The 18,652-nt window shown below is 44.2% G+C and overlaps 1 protein-coding gene across 3 annotated transcripts in view; it reads right to left on the minus strand.

Moving 5' to 3' along the window:
• Window positions 1-17,477, minus strand: part of ALK (ALK receptor tyrosine kinase) — a 305,535-nt gene extending 288,058 nt beyond the window's left edge. For 2 of the 3 annotated variants that reach the window (XM_074536919.1, XM_026797338.2), the window contains exon 1: window positions 16,724-17,477. In XM_074536919.1, coding sequence (XP_074393020.1) covers window positions 16,724-17,306 — 583 coding nt within the window. In that variant the 5' untranslated portion in view covers window positions 17,307-17,477. The remainder of the gene's footprint in view (window positions 1-16,723) is intronic. The other variant, XM_014271871.3, reaches the window with a different exon arrangement.
• Window positions 17,478-18,652: the final 1,175 nt, after the last annotated feature.

Raw genomic sequence — 18,652 nt, forward strand, 5'->3', positions numbered from 1 at the left:
TACTCTGCTGATGTGTGTGGTGAGCAATCACGTATGCAGAGTGCCATAAATCTGAGCCCAGTATTCCAAGCAAATATACTCAGTTTGCTGGCATTCCCAAAGAGAGAGAATAATACAGCTAAAAACATGTACCACAGGGTAATACCCTTGCGCACAGCTCAAGCTGCCCTGGAAAAGGCCAGCCAAATTCTATTTGATGATGTCCACAGTCACAGAATCTCAGAATTGTTGAGGGTAGAGGGGAGTTCTGAACCTGTTTAGGAATTGCAAAGACAAAACTCTTTTTAAGTTTTTGCTGTGCCAAGAATCTTCTCTGCAGCTCCTAGTCAAACTGCCAGTACAGTTTGATATTTGCAGTACAGATATTTGCATTTCACCTCTTTCAGGTCAGGAGGAAAGCCATGATGTCCAGGCCCTGCTCAGCTGACACTTTATTCCAGAAACAGAGTTTGGACTGGGGCATGAGGGCTGCAGTGCCCTGGGGTGGGGGGTCACTGCCACCCTTTGTCCCCCATGGCCAAGCAGTGACCTGGCAGGCACCAGGCTGTGACTCACTGCTGGGTTTCACTGGGGTAGCAGCACGCATTCATCAGCACTAACAAGTAAATCACATCAGACACCAAAAGGGAGAAGAAAAGAACAAAGCGAACTCCACGAAGTGTTCCAACATCAAAGAAGAGGAGGTCAGAATCCCTCATCTTCCCTGCAGTATCAGAGATGGTTGCCAGTGACTCAGATTACAGCACAACCCATTCAGCACAAGGCCTCGGGGAGAAAGCCAAATTCACTTCTATTCCCTTTTTCCTTCAGCAACATCACAAGCTTCATCAATGCCATTATTTTATTGAAAAAAGAGAATCATGAAGGACCATGGAACTGCCACAAACTTCACTTTCCACATCTCTCAACTCTAGCAATTTGTCATTTTCTTAGGTGTCAGTCCTACTTGTATTGACCTCAGCAGCTCCAAATGTAAACACTTTAAAAAATTGTATTTCAAGGAAGATGGTTAACAGGTGAAATCTTATTTGTTTAATTCATTAGTGAATATCTTCAATTGTTGAATAGCATAGGATGAATAGCATCAATACTAGTGAAAAATGGAGTCCTTCACTACTGAGACATCAGTTTAAAAAACAAAGTAACTCTTCATTTTATGGATGATTGTGGCTGACTGTGAAACACTGAAACTGCCCTTATCTCTCTCCACTTTAAAGGGTAAAGCTGCCAGCCACATTTCCCATTTAGCCAGCAAAATAGTTGACAAGTCAGTATTTTATCACCTTTCTGTGGAACCTCCCTTAGGTTTGTCACAGATTTAGTGCTACTCAGAGGAGCTGCACACATTGCTTTTATGAAGTGCCTTTATGAGAAGAGCTACTTGTTCAGAATGCAATATAAAAAAAAAAAAAAAAAAAAGAGCTTGGGAAGGAACCTGCAGAGGAAGTCACATCAAGGCAGATCTGTGTATGATCAAGTCATGAGGCTGTCAGTCACAGCAAGGCACAACTTCCACTGTAATCAGCCTGTTTGGAGGAAGAGGCTGTTTTGGGAAAGGATTCCTGTTTGCTGTAGTACAGAATCATAACACAGAACCTAGATTGATGAGATAGGAAAGAAAAAAAGGCCTTTACAGAGAAGCCTATGGTAAAAACAAATTAATTTTCCTGGAAAATAAAGCTTATCTGGTCTTTATATCCAAGGTATCTGAGATGCAGGTTGTTAGAGCTGAACTCACCTCTTTGCTACACCTGCTCCAGCTTTGGTTCTGATTCAGGAGGCTTTTACCTGAATTTTACAAAGGGTGAATTGCAAAACAGAGCCTTCATGGAACTGCAGCTCCAGAAGTCAAGAACCTTCCCTGTCCTTGGGTGTGGAACTGAAAGGAACACCTAAAACCCTCTGTGTGTGACCCCAGCAATGTGTACCAACAATAGAAGCTACAGAGAGGCAAGAGATACCTGTGTTTTACCCAGAGAAAACAGAACTGCTTCCAGAGCTTGCAGGACTCTGTTCTCAAGAGATGCTATGATCATTTCTGGATAATGGAAATGCCCATGAGGCTCTGGAGAGAGTCTTTAGAAAAGCAGCGACCAGGGCTGGGAGGTCAGTGATAAGGCTTTAGAAAAGCAGTGACCAGGGCTGGGAGGTCAGTGATAAGGCTTTAGACAGTACCACGTTCTCAAAGCCACCCTGAAAGTCAGGCTTTCACTGCTAGGCTAGAGACGTGCATGGAGCAGCTCAAAAATTGCCACATAAAACTCATCTTCTTCTGGGAACCCTGAGAGAGAATCCAAGTTTATACTAAGATGGTTCACAGTGCGCCCATAAGAAAGAAGTCTTGCCATGAAACCAGAATTATGAATAAAACAGATGTGTCCCAGAATATTACTGCACAAAAACAATCTATGGATCAGTTTAGAGACTAGAAAAGTAAAGTTCTGAATTATTCTAGCTTGAACTAACACAGGAGATTAAGGACACTTCCATGTTAGTTGTAAACTAGTTTGATAAGAGTTTTCATTTAGGTACTTTGTCTGTTCTTCCTGCTGGTAATTCTGCTGATGTGATTTCAATACAATCTTTAATACAAGTCTGACCTTCCCATTATTTTTCATTCCCTTGAGCATTTTAATCTGAACTCCATTCTACCATCCTCAAGTACTTTTGGAGAAAGAGATGAGCATGATGATAAAAGACATGTTAAGAGACAACATCATACTTCAGCTCTTTATCTTTGCAGATGGGTTTGATTATTGGAAAGGATTTTAGAAGTAGAAACACAACATTTTCCATCCCATCTGAAGTAAAAATCACATTCTCCTTTCAGTGTAGACATCTCAATTTAGTTGTCTTTTTCTTTTCAGAAAGGGTATTGAGTCATTTTCCCCTTCCCAATCTCTATTTAAAAAAAAATAACTTATTTTCAAACTTTTAAGTGACAAAAGTGTATTTGAAATAATTTTAGGATCATATACTCAGAACTTTTCATGAGGCAGAAAGGGCAAATTTGTTAACCTTTACAATTTCAAGTCTAGGATACTATTCAAAAGTGCCTTACCTTGAAGGCATGACCACAGTAGCATAGGCAGTGTGAAAAAGGTAAAAAGGTGCTCACTCTCAGTTTGAAGATGTGCCTGATCTGTTTGTTCTGTACAGTACCTTGGCATAAATCAAACATAATTGCATTTTAATAAAGGTAAAGAACTTGAAACTGGGTCTTCCAGGATGCAATGCTTAATGAACAGTGGATGTAAACGTTTTAAGAGATGACTATCATTTCTTTAGGCATATTCTGGTAAGCCTGACAAGCACCTTCCTCCTGTCACTGAACTCTGGACAGCTGTTTTCCCCTTTGCTTACTCTAGGATGCTGTCATGCCATCATTCCTCTTACTGGGTTGATGCTTCCCTGTTTTAATTCAGCTCAAAACCCAGATATTTGATGGCAAATGTCTAAGAGTGGGCTACAGCAGGAAGTTTGAGTTTAATGGCTAACACACATTCTACAGTGCAGTGGTTGTGCCCAAAAGCCTCTTCCACAAATCCATAAGAGCTCAAGAACAAGAATTCTTAATATCTCCCATGTTCATTTGACCTGTGTAAGGACAGATGGACAGTGCTGTTCCAACCACTAAACATAGCACCAAGGCCTTCTTTTGCATTTCCACCTAGACTAAGTGCTGACAAAAATGCCAGGTTGAAAGTTAAGTTCTGTTTTTTATCTTCTGGCACAGAACATGAGGTGTGCTGTCTCCCTGTGCACTCACAGCAGCTGGACCAATAGCAAAGAGCAGAAAAGGTGGTTCTTGCCCAGTCTGTCTGTGCCTGAGAGCAGGAGAGGGGAGCAGGTGTACAATGGGGAGATGTCATTGGCTTCAGCAGGCTTAGGATCAGCCCCTCCCATCAAACTCTAGCCCAAAGCCTTCAAGAAAACCTGAAAATTATGAGTGCTCAGAAGAGAAACCCCTGACTATGCTGCAGCCTAAATCTGGGACATGTCTCCCCTCAGTTTGATCACTCTTATGGGATGACAGTCATTGCTTTCTCCACAGGACACTATACTTCAAAGCAAAGTAATGTACTGCCTTCAGTTACACTAATGCAATCCCCTCTGATTTATTCCTTCTACCATTTCAGTCAACGTCCCAGCAAGTCATCTACTTACCAGCTGCACATCTGCTTGACAGCTTTAGGGATCCTTCTCAAGCAATAAGTCCTGAATGTCTTTCCAGGGTCTTATGCTTCAGCTCTTTACTGTTTAGAGGATATTGCTCTATTTATCCTCAGCTTCATAGTCCTCCTAATGTTTATCTACCAGCACTGCCATCTTTCAAGCCACTGTACTAACAGATAAGGCCTCGGCATCTGATTACTGGTCCAGTTATTATTTGCTGTTTGTCCTCTATATTTAGATGTATTTTACATGTTTGCTGGCTTCATTTTCATACACTATTATCCTGTCAGAGACAGAGAATAACAGTTGCAGTCATAACAATGATCCTGCAGCCAGCTCCACTCACATTTTGCTAATTCTGCTCCCTGTTCATAGTTCTTTAGTCATGATATTCAGAGTTAATAGCAATTTTCTACTTAGAATGGAAGGAATGGATGAGCTACACTTTCACCTGTTGGGTTTTTTTAATTATTTAAGTACAGATATTTGTTTTCTTTTAAACTTGATCTTTCTTCTAATAATAGGATAATTACTATCTAATTGAAAGCAGATACAAGTTGGAGTTTTTTCCCATTATGTTTCACTTGTGTGATTTGTCTAAGGTCATTTCACCACAGGAAAATGGTTGTAAAATAAACCCTGCAGTGCTCAGACCCAGCTACATTTTACTGCAGTCTCACCTGCTTTTCTTTTCTTGCACTTCTTAGAACAAAAAAATTCCTAGTTTTCCTTCAACAGCCCTATCCCCCACTTGACAGACATCCCTTGGACAATCTGCTCCCTGGGTGCCCCAGTGTACTCACTTGCAGGTGAAGTGGGAACTTACAGTGCACTCCTCTTGCACCTCTTTGGTGTTCCCTGCCTAGGAAGGGGCTCTACAAAGGCACAGAGGGAACCTGACTGTCCAAATCCTCAAGATTCCACCTAATGTGGCATTGCCTGTTTTCAAGCTGGAACTGTCTTTCATTACACTAAAGGTCTCCCTTCCCATTAATCTTGTTGAGCAGCTCTCCTTTCCAAGCTCTGCTGCTCACAATTTGTGATTCCTTATTGTTGAGCATCCATCACACGTAAAATCAGTTCTAAGCACCCCATTACTCACATATTTAGAGATGTCAAAGCAAGGCCTCCATGTAGCTCCCAGAGCACTTTAGAATTCCCTTCTGCTTTCCCATCAAAAAGACAAAAAGGACATAACCAGACAGCATCTTATTTGAACTTACCGGAGAGGTAGATTTCCTTACACAGAAAGTTATGTCGAGGAGCAAGGCAAAAAAGGCAACTACATAATACAGCTACAGTTAATGATGCATGAACATCACAAAGTTCAGCTGAGCAAAGACCCAGTCCTGGCTCCTTCAGGTGACTTTTTCAGTGTCAATACAACAGAGGAACTTTCCTTGAAGACCCAGTATGGAAACTAAGGTGAATTTCCTTCCTCATATTGTAATTCATATTCAGACCACTGTGCACAGCATTTAAAGACCCAGAAACCAGGGGGTTTAGCTCAGCCTGGTCTTAGTTTAGACTCAGTTTGGTTTAGACACTATCTCCATTCATTGTTATGATGTGTACATACAACTATATCCTGATGAGATCAAGGAAACTGGGAAACTTTTGGGGAAAAAAATCACTAATATGGGTGTCTAAAGAGGTTTTCTATATTTTTCTATATTTAAGGGCTTCCATTATTGGGATAAGCCTTAGAGAAAGCTGTTGAGCTCGTGTCCAAAAATTTTGCATTCTCACACTCATTATTGAAAGGGAGAGTATGATCAACTGGTCTCCAGGGTTTATCCAGCAATAGATTCCTTTCCCCAGCACAGGATTGCTGCAGCTCATTCACGCACTCACTCGTTCATTCATTCTGCAACTGCGCAAACAGACTCTGTAAACAAAAACTCCTCACCAGCAAACTCCCACCGTGCCAGCAATATTAAGTGGCAACAATACGAACACCCTGCAGAGAAGCAAAGGCAAACAGTTCATTGATGCTTCTCTTTCCTCTTATCAGTATAGTTGATCCTGCTTTACAGCCAATGTAAAAAGATAAGTTACAGTGGTAATAAACCTCAATACATTAAGTCTCTGTACAGACTGGTTGCTGAAGGCTTAATATCAGTCATAATTATTATCCATAAAATGTTATTGAATCAGATCTTAAAAGTTAATGCTGCTTTGTTTCAAGAGATAAAGGACAGTAGGCTGGAAAGGGAAAGAAGGAAACACTGAGCTTTTGATCAATTTTTGTGTGATTTAAAACCTTAATCGCGAAAGGGACTCAGCACTTCAAATATTATCCCAAATCCTATGAGCTGGCCTAAGCAGAGCCCAGTGGCAAGAGTGATTACTCAGAGGGTGTTTTATCTTTGAACTTGATACCAGCACTCAGATGGAGGGTGTAACTCTTTTCTTGAACTCAGGCCTAGTGAATGCTGCTCTTTTAAGACAGATTGAAATGTGCAGCAGGTAGGTAAGGGCTTTCATAAATCCACAGCATCCCACATTCCATTTGGGGCCTTGCTGCTCGCAGCACAGCCTTCATCCACGGGTGCTTCCTTCAGAGCCCTCACATTAATACAAGATGCAAAGCAGGTGCCCTGACAGAAAGCATCAGGCCATAGTCAATGACTCACGTAAGCTGCCCTAATATTTACAGTTAATAAAGATTGCTTTCCTTCCTGTCCACAGAACTAGAGGATCTGGATAGTCTGGACTGATGGGCCCAGACCAGCTGTAGGAGGGTCAGCAAGGTGAAGTGCCAGGTCACAACTCTTGGGTCACAACAACCCCCTGCAGTTCTGCATTACAGAAGCGCAGCTGGAAAGCTGTCCAGAGGAAAAGGACCTGTTCCACAGGTGGCCAAGAAGGCCTGTGGCATCCTGGCCTGTATCAGCAAGAGTGTGGCCAGCAGGACCAGGGCAGGGATTGTCCCCCTGCACTTGGCACTGGTGAGGCCGCACCTCCAGTGCTGTGTCCAGTTCTGGGCCCCTCACTATGGGAAACACACTGAGGTGCTGGAGAGGCTCCAGAGGAGGACAACAGAGCTGAACAAGGGTCTGGAGCACAAGGCTGATGAGGAGCAGCTGAGGGAGCTGGGGGACTCAGTCTGGAGAAGAGGAAGCTCAGGGGTGACCTTATCACTCTCTACAAGCACCTTAAAGGAGGGTGCAGCCAGGAAAGGGTCAGTGTCTTTTCCAAGGTAACGACAGACAGATCAAGAGGAAATGGCCTTAAGTTGTGCCAGGGGAGTTTTAGGATATTAGGAAAACTTTTTTCAGTGATAGGATTATCAAGCATTAGAACTGGCTGCCCAGGGAATGATGGAATCATCTCCTTGAAAGTGTTAAAAAAATGTGTAGATGTGACACTTAGGGACCTGGTGTTGTAGTGGACTTGGCAGTCCTGGGTTAACAGTTGGACTTGGTGATCTTAGAGGTCTTTTCTAACTTACATAATTCTATGCTTTTATTCTGCTTTCAGCATTCACAATATCACTAATGCAGCTCTCCCTTACCCTTTTTGTAGCACAATATTGTAACAATTTGAAGCCATCCCTCATCTCCATAAAGAACCAGGAAGAAGAAAAGTTCAATATAACAGCTGAGAAGAAGCAAAGTGGACTAGCTTGTGTCCTCCCCTTCAAAAGCCACAGTGCTTCCCAGAAAGAGACTTTGGCTCCCATGTAAAACAAGTCTCATCTCCTCTCTTGGTTACTTAGCAAATACTAACCATGTTATGGACACCCCAGTCTCCTGCAAAGTGAGGACAGATTTTTAAAGGTTCACCACAAGCTGTAGATCTTTGAGAACAAAGAAGTGTGTTCTGTCTTATGTGCCAATTCTCAGCCAGCCCCAGGTAGATTCACTCCCTGCCTCTGTAATGCACCTGCTTTGCAAAGCAACTATTAAATTTGGAAGCTTTAGGGAATGCAACACTTTTCATATCGAAAACTATGCCAGAGAAATCATGCAGAAGGGTAATAGGAAATACTTGCAGGGAGACCTATTCTAAATCGTCTACACATAGATAAGGAACAAAATTCCTTTCCTTAAAGATTTTATTAACCTTTTGCTGATGGAAGGAGATTACTGATTGAGAGCTAGATGAGGTCAGTGCAGCAATTATATTTTGAAACCTCTTCAAACAAGGCTCTTGTACAATGTAAGAAAAAAGTTGACAAAATGAATTGTTACTTAAAATGAGTATTTTAGAAGAATAATTAACCTATAATAACTATTCTGGACTCCTCTCCAGCCCTGAAAAGTAATCCTTTCTCATTAGTTTCAAGTTTAATTAGCATCAATAATGAAACAGCCCTTGGAAATAACCATTGCATCATGGTCTATAAGGCTGACATACACTGCCCTACAAAGGGTAAGGCCATAGGGTGATGTCTGAAGATAGGGAGAAGCTCAGCAGATCACAGATGATCCCAAAACTAAGAAGAAAACAGTATTGCAAAAGGTGCAGAATGTGACAAAACCAGATTTATTTAAAGAGGAGTGTCACAAACGCTGTGGAGCAGAGGAGACTCAGATAGTTTTGCCAATAACTGCTGCAGTATTTCCAGCAAGCTAGAGAGCCTCTCAACTCCAATTTCTTGTTCTTTCTTGGCCTTTTGGCTGAAGCAAAGAGAGAGAGACTTCCTTGTATAGTATATTCTATATGAGAAAATTCTATTCAGCACTTGCAGTCTAACATAATCAAATAATGCTTTTTCCATCCCTGGCTTCTATGATCTCTCTGTAAAATAGATATAATAATGCTTAGCATTGTCACTAGGGTGATAAATCTTAAAGTGGTTTGAGAATCCAGCACGAAGGAGGCTAAAAAAAGCCCAGACACTCTGATGCATCCGAGATAACTCGTTATTCAATGGGCCAGCAGAAACAGCAGGAGAATGCCAATGTACAAGCTGCAATTAGAGGTCTGCTGCAACTTGCAGAGCTCTCAAGCATCACCACAGGTTTCTAGTAAGCAAAGCCACTGATATTCAGCTGCATGTCACAAGCCCTTATGGCAACCACGTTCCAAAGAGCCACACCAGCTTTCAAAACTGAGTTGGAAAGAAAACTTCAATAACATGAAATTCTTAGGAGTATGACATATGAAAATCACCATTTCCAGCATGTCTACTGAGACCAGTATTTTCTCTTCCTAACAGAATCAAGAAATATATAGCACAAGAATCCACACCTGGACATCTCCCTATGTACCCCCACCCTCACACAGCAGGATCCTGCTTTTTCCCCCTGCACTCACCACCCAGATGTTCTCTGCTCTTCACTTTAAAGCCTTCTCTCCCTTTGCGAACTTGTAACTTGAGGATAAAGTCAAGGTTTTCTTTCATCACAAGGTTTTGTAAGACATGAGACCAACAAGAGTGGTTGTCAGCAAGGAATGGAGAGAAGCTTGCAGAAAGAGCCTCCACTTCTGTCTTCACAGTACATTATGGCAGGGAAATCCCAGTCCAAAATTAGATTCAGCATACACCCTTGTTTTCAGCAGGAAAGGTAGTTCTTTTGCCTTGCTGTAAGCATTGGAATAGCACTGGAAAATCTTGAGATTTGCAAACTGAGCTGAAGAGTGGAAAAGGTGATAAGTTGCAAAGGGGATGCCCCATATTTCTAGAACCATCTAGTTGAAAGGCTTCAGCCTACTATCTCCACTTTGCCATCTGTAATCCAGGAAGAATCAGGTAATCCACTAAAGTTTTAAACTATCTAAAATGCCCCATTCTGTGCAAATGTCTGATATCTTAAATAAGAAACCATAAAATATAAACCTTCTCTCTCTCAATGGATCCACAACATTCTCCCTTCCCAGCCAGGACAAACAGTGCTTGGTTTGCTCAGCAGTCCCCATTATCCAGCAGCAGCCAATACCTGCAGCTCCTCACTGCAAATGGAGATGGTGCCCAGCTACAGCTGCCAAAAGCACACGAGTAGCTGGCCACAGCCCATCCCATTCTCACTTATGGTGAGGTACAAATAATCTTGGTCAAAGACTCACAAAGTATTCAAATTTCAAATCTAAATTTGACTATTTGGCTTCAAGACAGGTGGTGTTTTTAACAGTCAAAGGTAGGGCTCAACTTTTTTCAAAATAAAAGAGAAACTGATTTCCTTGTAGCATCAACCAAAACTCTAAGTTTGCTATCACTGAAATGAAGGAAATAGCAGTCCTTTGACTATTAGCACTGCAGAGATGGGAACAAATCAATATGGTACACTGGCTCTTTTAGCTTTTCCCTTAAAAAGCTGAGTTCAGACTGCACCTTACTGCCTTTATTCAGGTTCTTAGAAAGTAAAAGCATTATTAATCCACAAAAAAAAAAAAAAAGGCACCATCTACCAACAGAGTTCAAAAGCAGTCAAAACTACCCTTGCTTTGCAAAGGAAGTGACCACCACAAAGGGAAGTGTTTCATCTCACACAAGATGTCAATGGCAGAGCTGTGTACTGCACAGTAATTAAGTTGGAAGTCAAACTGCAACTCAGTTCTTGCTGCTGCCTACTGAAGTTCTTTGGCCAAAGAAATGCCTGTAGTTAGAAACTTGTCTGAAGTCAGTTTGAAGCCAGCCGCCAGCTTTGCCTACTGGGTACACTCAGAACATTCAGCCACTTCACAGATCCTGCTTGACTAACGAGGGAAGGTGATTCTCCTTCACTACAGCTGACAGAGTTCACAGCTTCTGCAAGTAGGGATACCTTAGTCCTACCAATGCTGCCACAGGGAATTTCTGAGTAGCCATTCTAAGCAGGGTAGTGACAACCATGAAGATACTTGGCCATCTCAGTCATAAATCAAAATACTCATGTAAATTAGACTTTAGTCTCAAAATGTGTTTCTTGCCTAAATATTTAAACACATAAATAACCTCCAGCCATTCCAACTTGTCATTTTAAGCTTTCTGACATTTATTGTTCGCAAGAAAAGAAAGGTCAGACTTATCAAATCTGCATTTATGCTTCCATGACATTTTTCTCCAACCAAATCTTTCTGAATTAAAGAAGCAAGACAAATGTGGCACATTTCATAAAGGACCTTTCTCAGCCCAGCACTGCAGTCTCAGCAACCATGTTGAGTTCAGAAGTGGCTTCCCAGGAAATAGATGCTGTTGCTCAGTGGATAAAGAGATGTGGAAAGCAAGCAACCTGAACTGGTGTTTGCTATTAGGAAAATCACTTGTGCCAAAACCACATATCTCCTAGTCTCAGTACTCTAGTTCTGAGTAGCCCAAGAGGATGCTTTGGTGTGAGAATTAGACAGGAAATGTCCAGGCACAGTGTGGAATTTGCTGCTGTTTGGGAAGCAACTTGGGTTCTCAAAACATCACCACTCCAATGCAGTTAGCACTGATGTATCCAAAAGGTAGGATCTTCTTTATTAACACAAGATTCACTTGGAACTTTGTAAGTGCTAAATCCTGCCAGTCTCCCTTCAACTCTTCTACTTCTTTTGGCTAATTCACAAACATTGCCAGAAACACACATTTTATTTCCTATCATGTAATGTTTGGGTGAGATGTGCAGTGAACCAAATGACCAGATTACTTCAGGATCCAATTCACTCAGACACTGCAAAACTGCCTTTGATTTTGAAGAATGCCTCTGCTTTTGTATAATAAAGCACTTAAGCTTCCCTGTGCTCTTCTTTACTGTAGATATTTATTCCCTGTTTTTAAGGGTGTGGAAATAAAAGCACAGCAAGTTTAGAGAAAACATATTTTTTCAATGTGCCATAAATGTTCATTCAAACATAATAAATTGTTACTTGTGCCCCTTTTGGTGTTTGTTTATGGCTATTTTACTGAACATGCTTATGAATAAGAACATTCATAAGAACAATAAGCCTAAAAGTAAACAAAATTTGCAGAAAACAGATCTAGAAATCATAAACACATTGTGCATAATCCTGGCTCCCGATAAGGATCAGCAACACCACAAAACTCTGGGAAAACAAAACCATGTGATCACATCACACTTTCCATAAACCACTCAAAGACTGAGCATAATTTATAATATTATCAGTCAAATAATCAGCAACAAATTTGTAAATCCCAGTGGCTTTACTGTGAAGGCCTCATGGCTTTGCAAGCCAAATTTTTGTGGTCAACATGGACAAGGCATCATGACTCTAAAGACTCATAAGCCATGAGTTTTCTCAGTGCTGATGGAGTAGGAACGTGTCTTGGACAGGAACAAGCAGGACAGCAGTAGGATCAAGGATCATACTGCCCACAAAGCCAGGCAAACCCCATCACTAGACAGTTTCCTCTTCAAGAAGCATTTCCAGTTCAAGAAGAGTTCACTATAGTGAACTGACTATATCCACATTTCTGGAGAGCACCAATGACTGGAGGTCTAGAGGGAAGTGTTTCACATCTAATAGGGCAGGAAAGTCTGAGAAAGATGCTTCTAAGCACACACGATTCACTGATTTAGCAACTGGTAATCCACAGGCAACCCAAGGGTAGAAGAGGAAAGCCTTGATTTGCACTAGCTCATGTCCAGAGTAAACTCAAGTGCAACTCATGCTGTCTTCAAGCTTTGGACTGGCAAAGCTGTCCTGACAGACAAGGCAAAGCACAAAACCCCAGCAAGGAGCAAAGCAACTTGCACTACAGCAGAAACCCTTCAGAAGCCTGATGGCAGTGCCTCAGTCTTACCAGCAAGTTCTGCCACTGCTTTATCAGAAGAGCAAGATCAGATCTCAGGTGTGACACGTGGCTGAGGGTGAGAGAAAACCAGAGAGCAACTGCAAAGTGACCAATATCTTTTACCAGTTTTCTGCTCAGTATGACACAACTCCAAATGGTATCCTTTGAAGGCAGCAAAACAAACCCAAAATATAACGAAAAATATAGCTAAGAGACCTTGATAAAATGCTGGTACCTCTAAAATACACAGAAATAATTCTGTAGACTTCAGCACAGTCAGATCTCAGCTTGGAGCTCTGATTTTCATTTACAACATGTCCAGTTTCAAAACCACATTTTTATCTAGTCTGAAGTTCTTTCTAATCTTCAGGCAAAGGGTTCCTCCTGCAAATGAGTTCAGGTGTATAGTAGCAGCCCCCTAAAGATGTAAAGCCTAATTGCCTCAGCATTATAATAGCATTGGTATGTAGTGAATGCAGACAGTTTCAGGGAGAATACATGTGGCAAGTTAATAAAATTTTAGATGAAGGCCACAGTGCAGGAGTAATATTTCGCCTAGCCAGAGGATGAAAAGTTATGCATTGCTATTTAAAAAATATAATTGGAATGTTAAATCTATTTCATGAATGAAAGTACATTGACCTTTAGAGGGAAGAATGACTCATTTTCAACCCTGTATGCCCCTTCTTAACATACGCTTCCCACCTCTGCATATGTAAGTAGCAATTAATTTTCATGGGAAGTTATTTTATGGCCATTTCAGCTTATTAAATTTCCTGGGTAAACTCACAAGAAATCTATTTAGCAACATTTGTGGCTCAGGTGCCCTATAGTGAGAGAACTGGTTACCTGTGAGGTTAACATGAAAAAAATACAAATACCAGTGCAGGCTTAGAGTGGAAGGGCTCTTGGATTATTTCCCCCAAGAAAGCTCAATAACCTGTCCAGAGAACACTGCTACAGAGACCCACCCATCAATATTATACAGCAAATCCTGTAAGACCAGAACTACAGCCAGCCTGAAGATCTCCTGACAGCAATGTTCACACTGGCTGTTCAGTTCCCCATGGCAATGTTTTCATTAGATTCTTTTGGGAAAGGTTTCCTTGGAGCCACAGCAGAGTTTCTAGCCAAAACCACAGACAATGAGAGCAAAGTCAACAGCAACCTGGTAGTTGAGAGGAGATCTGGACCTCAAATCCAGGAGGATCTGCAGCACTGCACTCCTGTCCAAGCTTCCTTCTCCCTTCCTCTGCATTTCTTGTTGTGTGTCTTTCATAGAGAAAAGATTCAAATTAATTGGATGTACAAGCATGCTCTTAAAAAAGGAAAGGATTCGCTCCAGTTGAATGTTTCTTTGAGCCAGCAATGCAAGTATAAGTTAAAGAGAATAAAGCATTATTTACAGGACTCTGTTGTCACCTCTAAGGTCAATGGGACTTCATTCCTTTGCCATTTTTTCTCACCCTAAAATATAATTCATACTCAACTCACATGGAGGATAACGTGGTGAAAATAATTTAGCAAGGTAATTATACATTTTTCTGGGAAGTACTGCAACCCTGTACATCTCTAACAGACAAGAGGAAAAACAAAAGCCCAGTATGCCAACATAAGCGAAGCAGTTTTCCATTGTTGTTGGGAGGATTGTGTTGTTTGAAATCCATTTCCAATTAGCTTAAGCAACGAAGGAAAGGCTCAGTAGCCTTAGGAAGGGCTTTAGCTAAGCCCTGTGCACATTAGCTGCAATGGTGTCAATAACTGCTGGAATCTGGCAGGCTGGAGGAGGCTGTGTGTGCTGTTATCACTGTGTCAGCACATCCTGCTGTCGGCAGGGCTGCACAGCACCGACTGAAGGCTGGCAGTGACACATGGTGTTCACACAGGCAGCAAAGCAGGAGGAATGCATTTCCTGATGTTGTTAAACAAACCCAGGTTACAAAAGCAGGGCAAAGCCATAAACAGTGTAACTGTGCTGAGGAGTCACTGCTGAAAAAGCAGAGGTGCAATTCAGAAAGAGACCAGGATTTTTACAGAGGATTATGAACAGCTGCAAGGAGAAGTTAGCACTTTGACAGAGGTAAAGGAGGTCCATATTCCTTCCCTCTTCTCCTCCTTTTCCTGCCGCCTCTGTGACTGACTTTGCATGACTGTGTTGCAGTAAGAACAGCAGAGCTTTCTCTCCAACATGATTTTACAGGGGCATACCTTTCTACTGATCTGGAAAAACATGCATTTCTCCTCAACAGTGAGACAACAGACAAAATAAAGCCTGTGAGTTGTAATAGCTTTGGTTAAAGCTCCACCTGCATTGTATTCACATCAGAGAACCTGCTAGTTCTTATGTATGCCCTTCCCTCAGGTTAAAAACACACCTTCATCCCCTAAGAAGACAAATGCATGTCCTCGAGCTCCATCATTGCTGCAAGTACCTGAGTAAAAAATGGCATTTGCAACTAAGGCTTCACTGCCCGAGGAGATCTGTAAATCGAAACAAGTGCTAATCACAACAAATTCCCCAAACAGAAAGAAAAGGAGACAGGAGTGTTTGGTGTCTTTAATTTTTAATTATTCTTTCTTTAAGGCAATGTAGCAAGGAGGGGGAGGGTGTTGGCCTCATCTAGCCACCTTGTGGTGGACAGCACCTCTGTGCTATCCCTGCCAGATCCAACTCGGGAAGAGCTAACCTGAGTACCCGACTTTAGCCACAGCTGCAGGACTTACTCACACACAGCCTACCCTGACAGTCAGCTTTGGTTTTCATTTCAGGCAGCAAGGAAGGAGATGGGTTCCATTTGTAGTTCTTCAGATGGCTATCCCATCTTTTCAGATGAGCATCAAAAATCAGTTGCTCCAACTTTGTATTCAAAGCCCAGCAGTGACTTCTCCCTCCTCTTGTGAATTTATTGAAGTGTATTCTGTGGTCCATTAAGTAGGTGGCTACTCAGGGACACACCATTGACTTCCACAAAGCTTCATAAAAGGTACCTGACTTAACTCACTGTGACAAATTATTTGGACCTGCAGTCCTCTAGGTATTACATTCTTATAGTAGGAAAGGCTGAATCACAGCTTCTGTTAAACGTACAATGCACACACAGAATGGAAATTTCTCTTGATCACTGGCCCATAACACAGTCCTGATTTGAGATAAAGGAGCTGCCCCAAACCATGGCTGCCAATCACCACCCACCAGAACCAAAATTCTAAGCCAGGTTCTCTCTTCACACAAGTACCAGTGCTGCATGAGCCTTCTGAGATGTACAACTTCATGTACTGTAGCTGATAAAATTCAGTTCACTAAGGATCTTTGGGGTTTTTAAACGTCAATCAGCCCTTATATTTAATGTTTAAAGAAGAGTAATAATATTAATATCAATATCCAGTAATAGAGATAGTAGCATTAATGCACAAAATCGGGAGCCAGACCCAGCTTTGGAGATGTTTGTGCTGTTCCCTGGTCTGCTGGCACATAACCTTGAAAACCCTCGCAGCACTTTGAGGAAACATCCCTTTTTAGGATGATATTTTTTAAGTTTCAAAGAACCTGATCTCGCTGTCCTTCGACTAATGACACTTTAACCTTCTAGGTCTTCCTTGCGGCTTTCTAGCACATAGGAACTCTTGGCGTTTCGCAAAAATCCCTCATCATTTTCAGTCCTCCTGGCCCCACCGAAGCGCTTCGATACATTTCGCACCGGTAAAGCGCAGCCCTTAGGGACAAGGCGCGACTGCTCGGGGGAGCAGCATCGCTTCCCGCACCGGCGGGGCTGTCGGTGCCCGGGACGGCGCGGGGCTCCGGCCGCGGGGAGGGCGCCCGGCACGGCCGGGGCTCGGCGGGCACTGCCCGGCGCGGTGCGCGGCATGCAACGCACGGCTCACCTGCCGCGGAGACGTGGAAGAGGAGGCGGGGGCGGGCGGCGCGGATGGCCGCCGAGAGCCCTCGCTCGCTGCCCGGGAGGGCGCCGCGGCGCTCGGGCATCAGCCGCACCCGCAGCCGCCCGTCGCCGGCGCGGAGCCACCAGGCGAAGAGCTCGGTGAGGTTGAACTCCAGGTGCGCCCCGCCGGAGCCCGGCGGCGGCTCCCCGGCGCAGCCGTCCCGCACGGTGCCCTCGCCCACCTCCAGCACCAGCTGCTTGGCGCGCCGCAGCCGCCGCCCGGCCGCGGAGGGCCCGGCGGGGGCGGCGGGCGGATCGGCCCGCGGCAGCGCCCCGCGGGCGGCGCGGAGCAGGGGCGCGCAGTCCAGGCGCAGGCGGCACCGCGCCGCGGCGCGCCCCGGCGGCCCCAGCACCAGCTCCCGCACGTAGGTGCGAAACAGCGAGGGCACCACGAAGTCCATCGCCAGGCTCCTCCTCTGCAGCCGCGAGAGGCCGGGGGTGTCCCGCGGTCCCGCCGCCCCCGGGGCCAAGCTCAAGGCGAGGCAGGCGGCGGCCAGGAGGCGGGCGGGCAGCCTGTCCCCAGCCATGACCCGCGGGAGGCCGGCAGCGCCCCGTCCCGCGCCCGCGGAGCGGTGCCGGGGAGCGCGGTGCTCTGCGCACGGAGCTCGGACCGCCGGCGGCCGCTCCGCCCGGGGCCGGCGCTGCGCGGGCTTTGCCGGCTCCAACTACCCGCCACAACGCAGGCATTACCCAGCCGGCGCTGACGTCACGGCCGAGCGCGCCCCCCAGCAGCCAATGGCGTCCCCGGAAGCCCTCATTATGCAAATGCCCGGGGGCGGGGCGGGCGGAGCGTTCATTGAGGAAAAAAATGGCCCGGCGGGCGCGAGAGCGGGGCCGGGTGTGCGACCCACGGGACCGGGCCGGGACACGCGCGGCAGCACCGGGAGCGGGGGCGGGCAGGGCAGCTGCCCATTGCTGCCCGCAGAGGGGCCCGGCAAGAGCACGGCTGGAGCCGCACCTCCACATGGCCCGGAGGGGCTGGGGGCGGGCACCGGGCGCCGAGCCCGGCTGCCACCCCCGTGTTGCGGAGGGCTCTGGGGTCCCGTTCCCTGCCTCTTCTCTCTGTGCAGGCAATGATGGACATACCTGTCCGCTTTTGTTCCTTGCTTTCCTTCCCTTCCCTTTCCTTCCCTTCCCTTTCCTTCTCTCCCTTTCCTTTCCTCTGTCCTCCCCATCCTTCCTTTTCCTCTCTTCCTTTCCTGTCTTCCCTTCCTGGCTACCTTCCTTACGTCCTTAAAAGCTGACGTCCATAAAGCAACCCTGTATGTCTTTCCCCTGTAGAGAAAGGAAAAAAAAAAAAAAAAGATGAGAAGCGAGAAGTAGGGAGGGAGAAATAGAGTATAAGTCATTCTAAAAAACGGATCAAAATTCTTCCATTTCTGCATGAAAACAACAGCCTTAAGAAAGGTTCATGCAACAATTTCCCCTTTTTTACCCTTCATAAATACAATTTAATTACTGTAATTACATTAGTGCTGTGCCTTAGGATAGCTAATCATAACTCATTCATATTTCTGGAAGTTGCCTATATGAATTAATGACTTATTATTATCTCTTTAGTTTGATACTTAATGCATGTATATTTTTATAATCCAGGTACTTTAACTATATAATCATTAGAGTGCAATTATTCTGTCGTGCGGTTATTCTTGCGCTTATATCAAATTAATGTTAATATACAGATATTGTGGAGCAGAACCACAGTGTAATGCCTCCATAATTGTAATGCCACAGAGTGTAATTGCAGGCGCAATGCTAGAAAAGGGAACCATGATCTTTTCTCTACAGAAGCCTTGAGGAAGGAACTTCAGGGCAATTGCTGAAGGATTAGTTAAATAATAAGAGTTTATACCAAAAAAAGCCACTTCTGTGC

Source organism: Zonotrichia albicollis, chromosome 3 (assembly GCF_047830755.1).
Source record: "Zonotrichia albicollis isolate bZonAlb1 chromosome 3, bZonAlb1.hap1, whole genome shotgun sequence".
In the NCBI taxonomy this organism is placed as follows: Eukaryota; Metazoa; Chordata; class Aves; order Passeriformes; family Passerellidae; genus Zonotrichia; species Zonotrichia albicollis.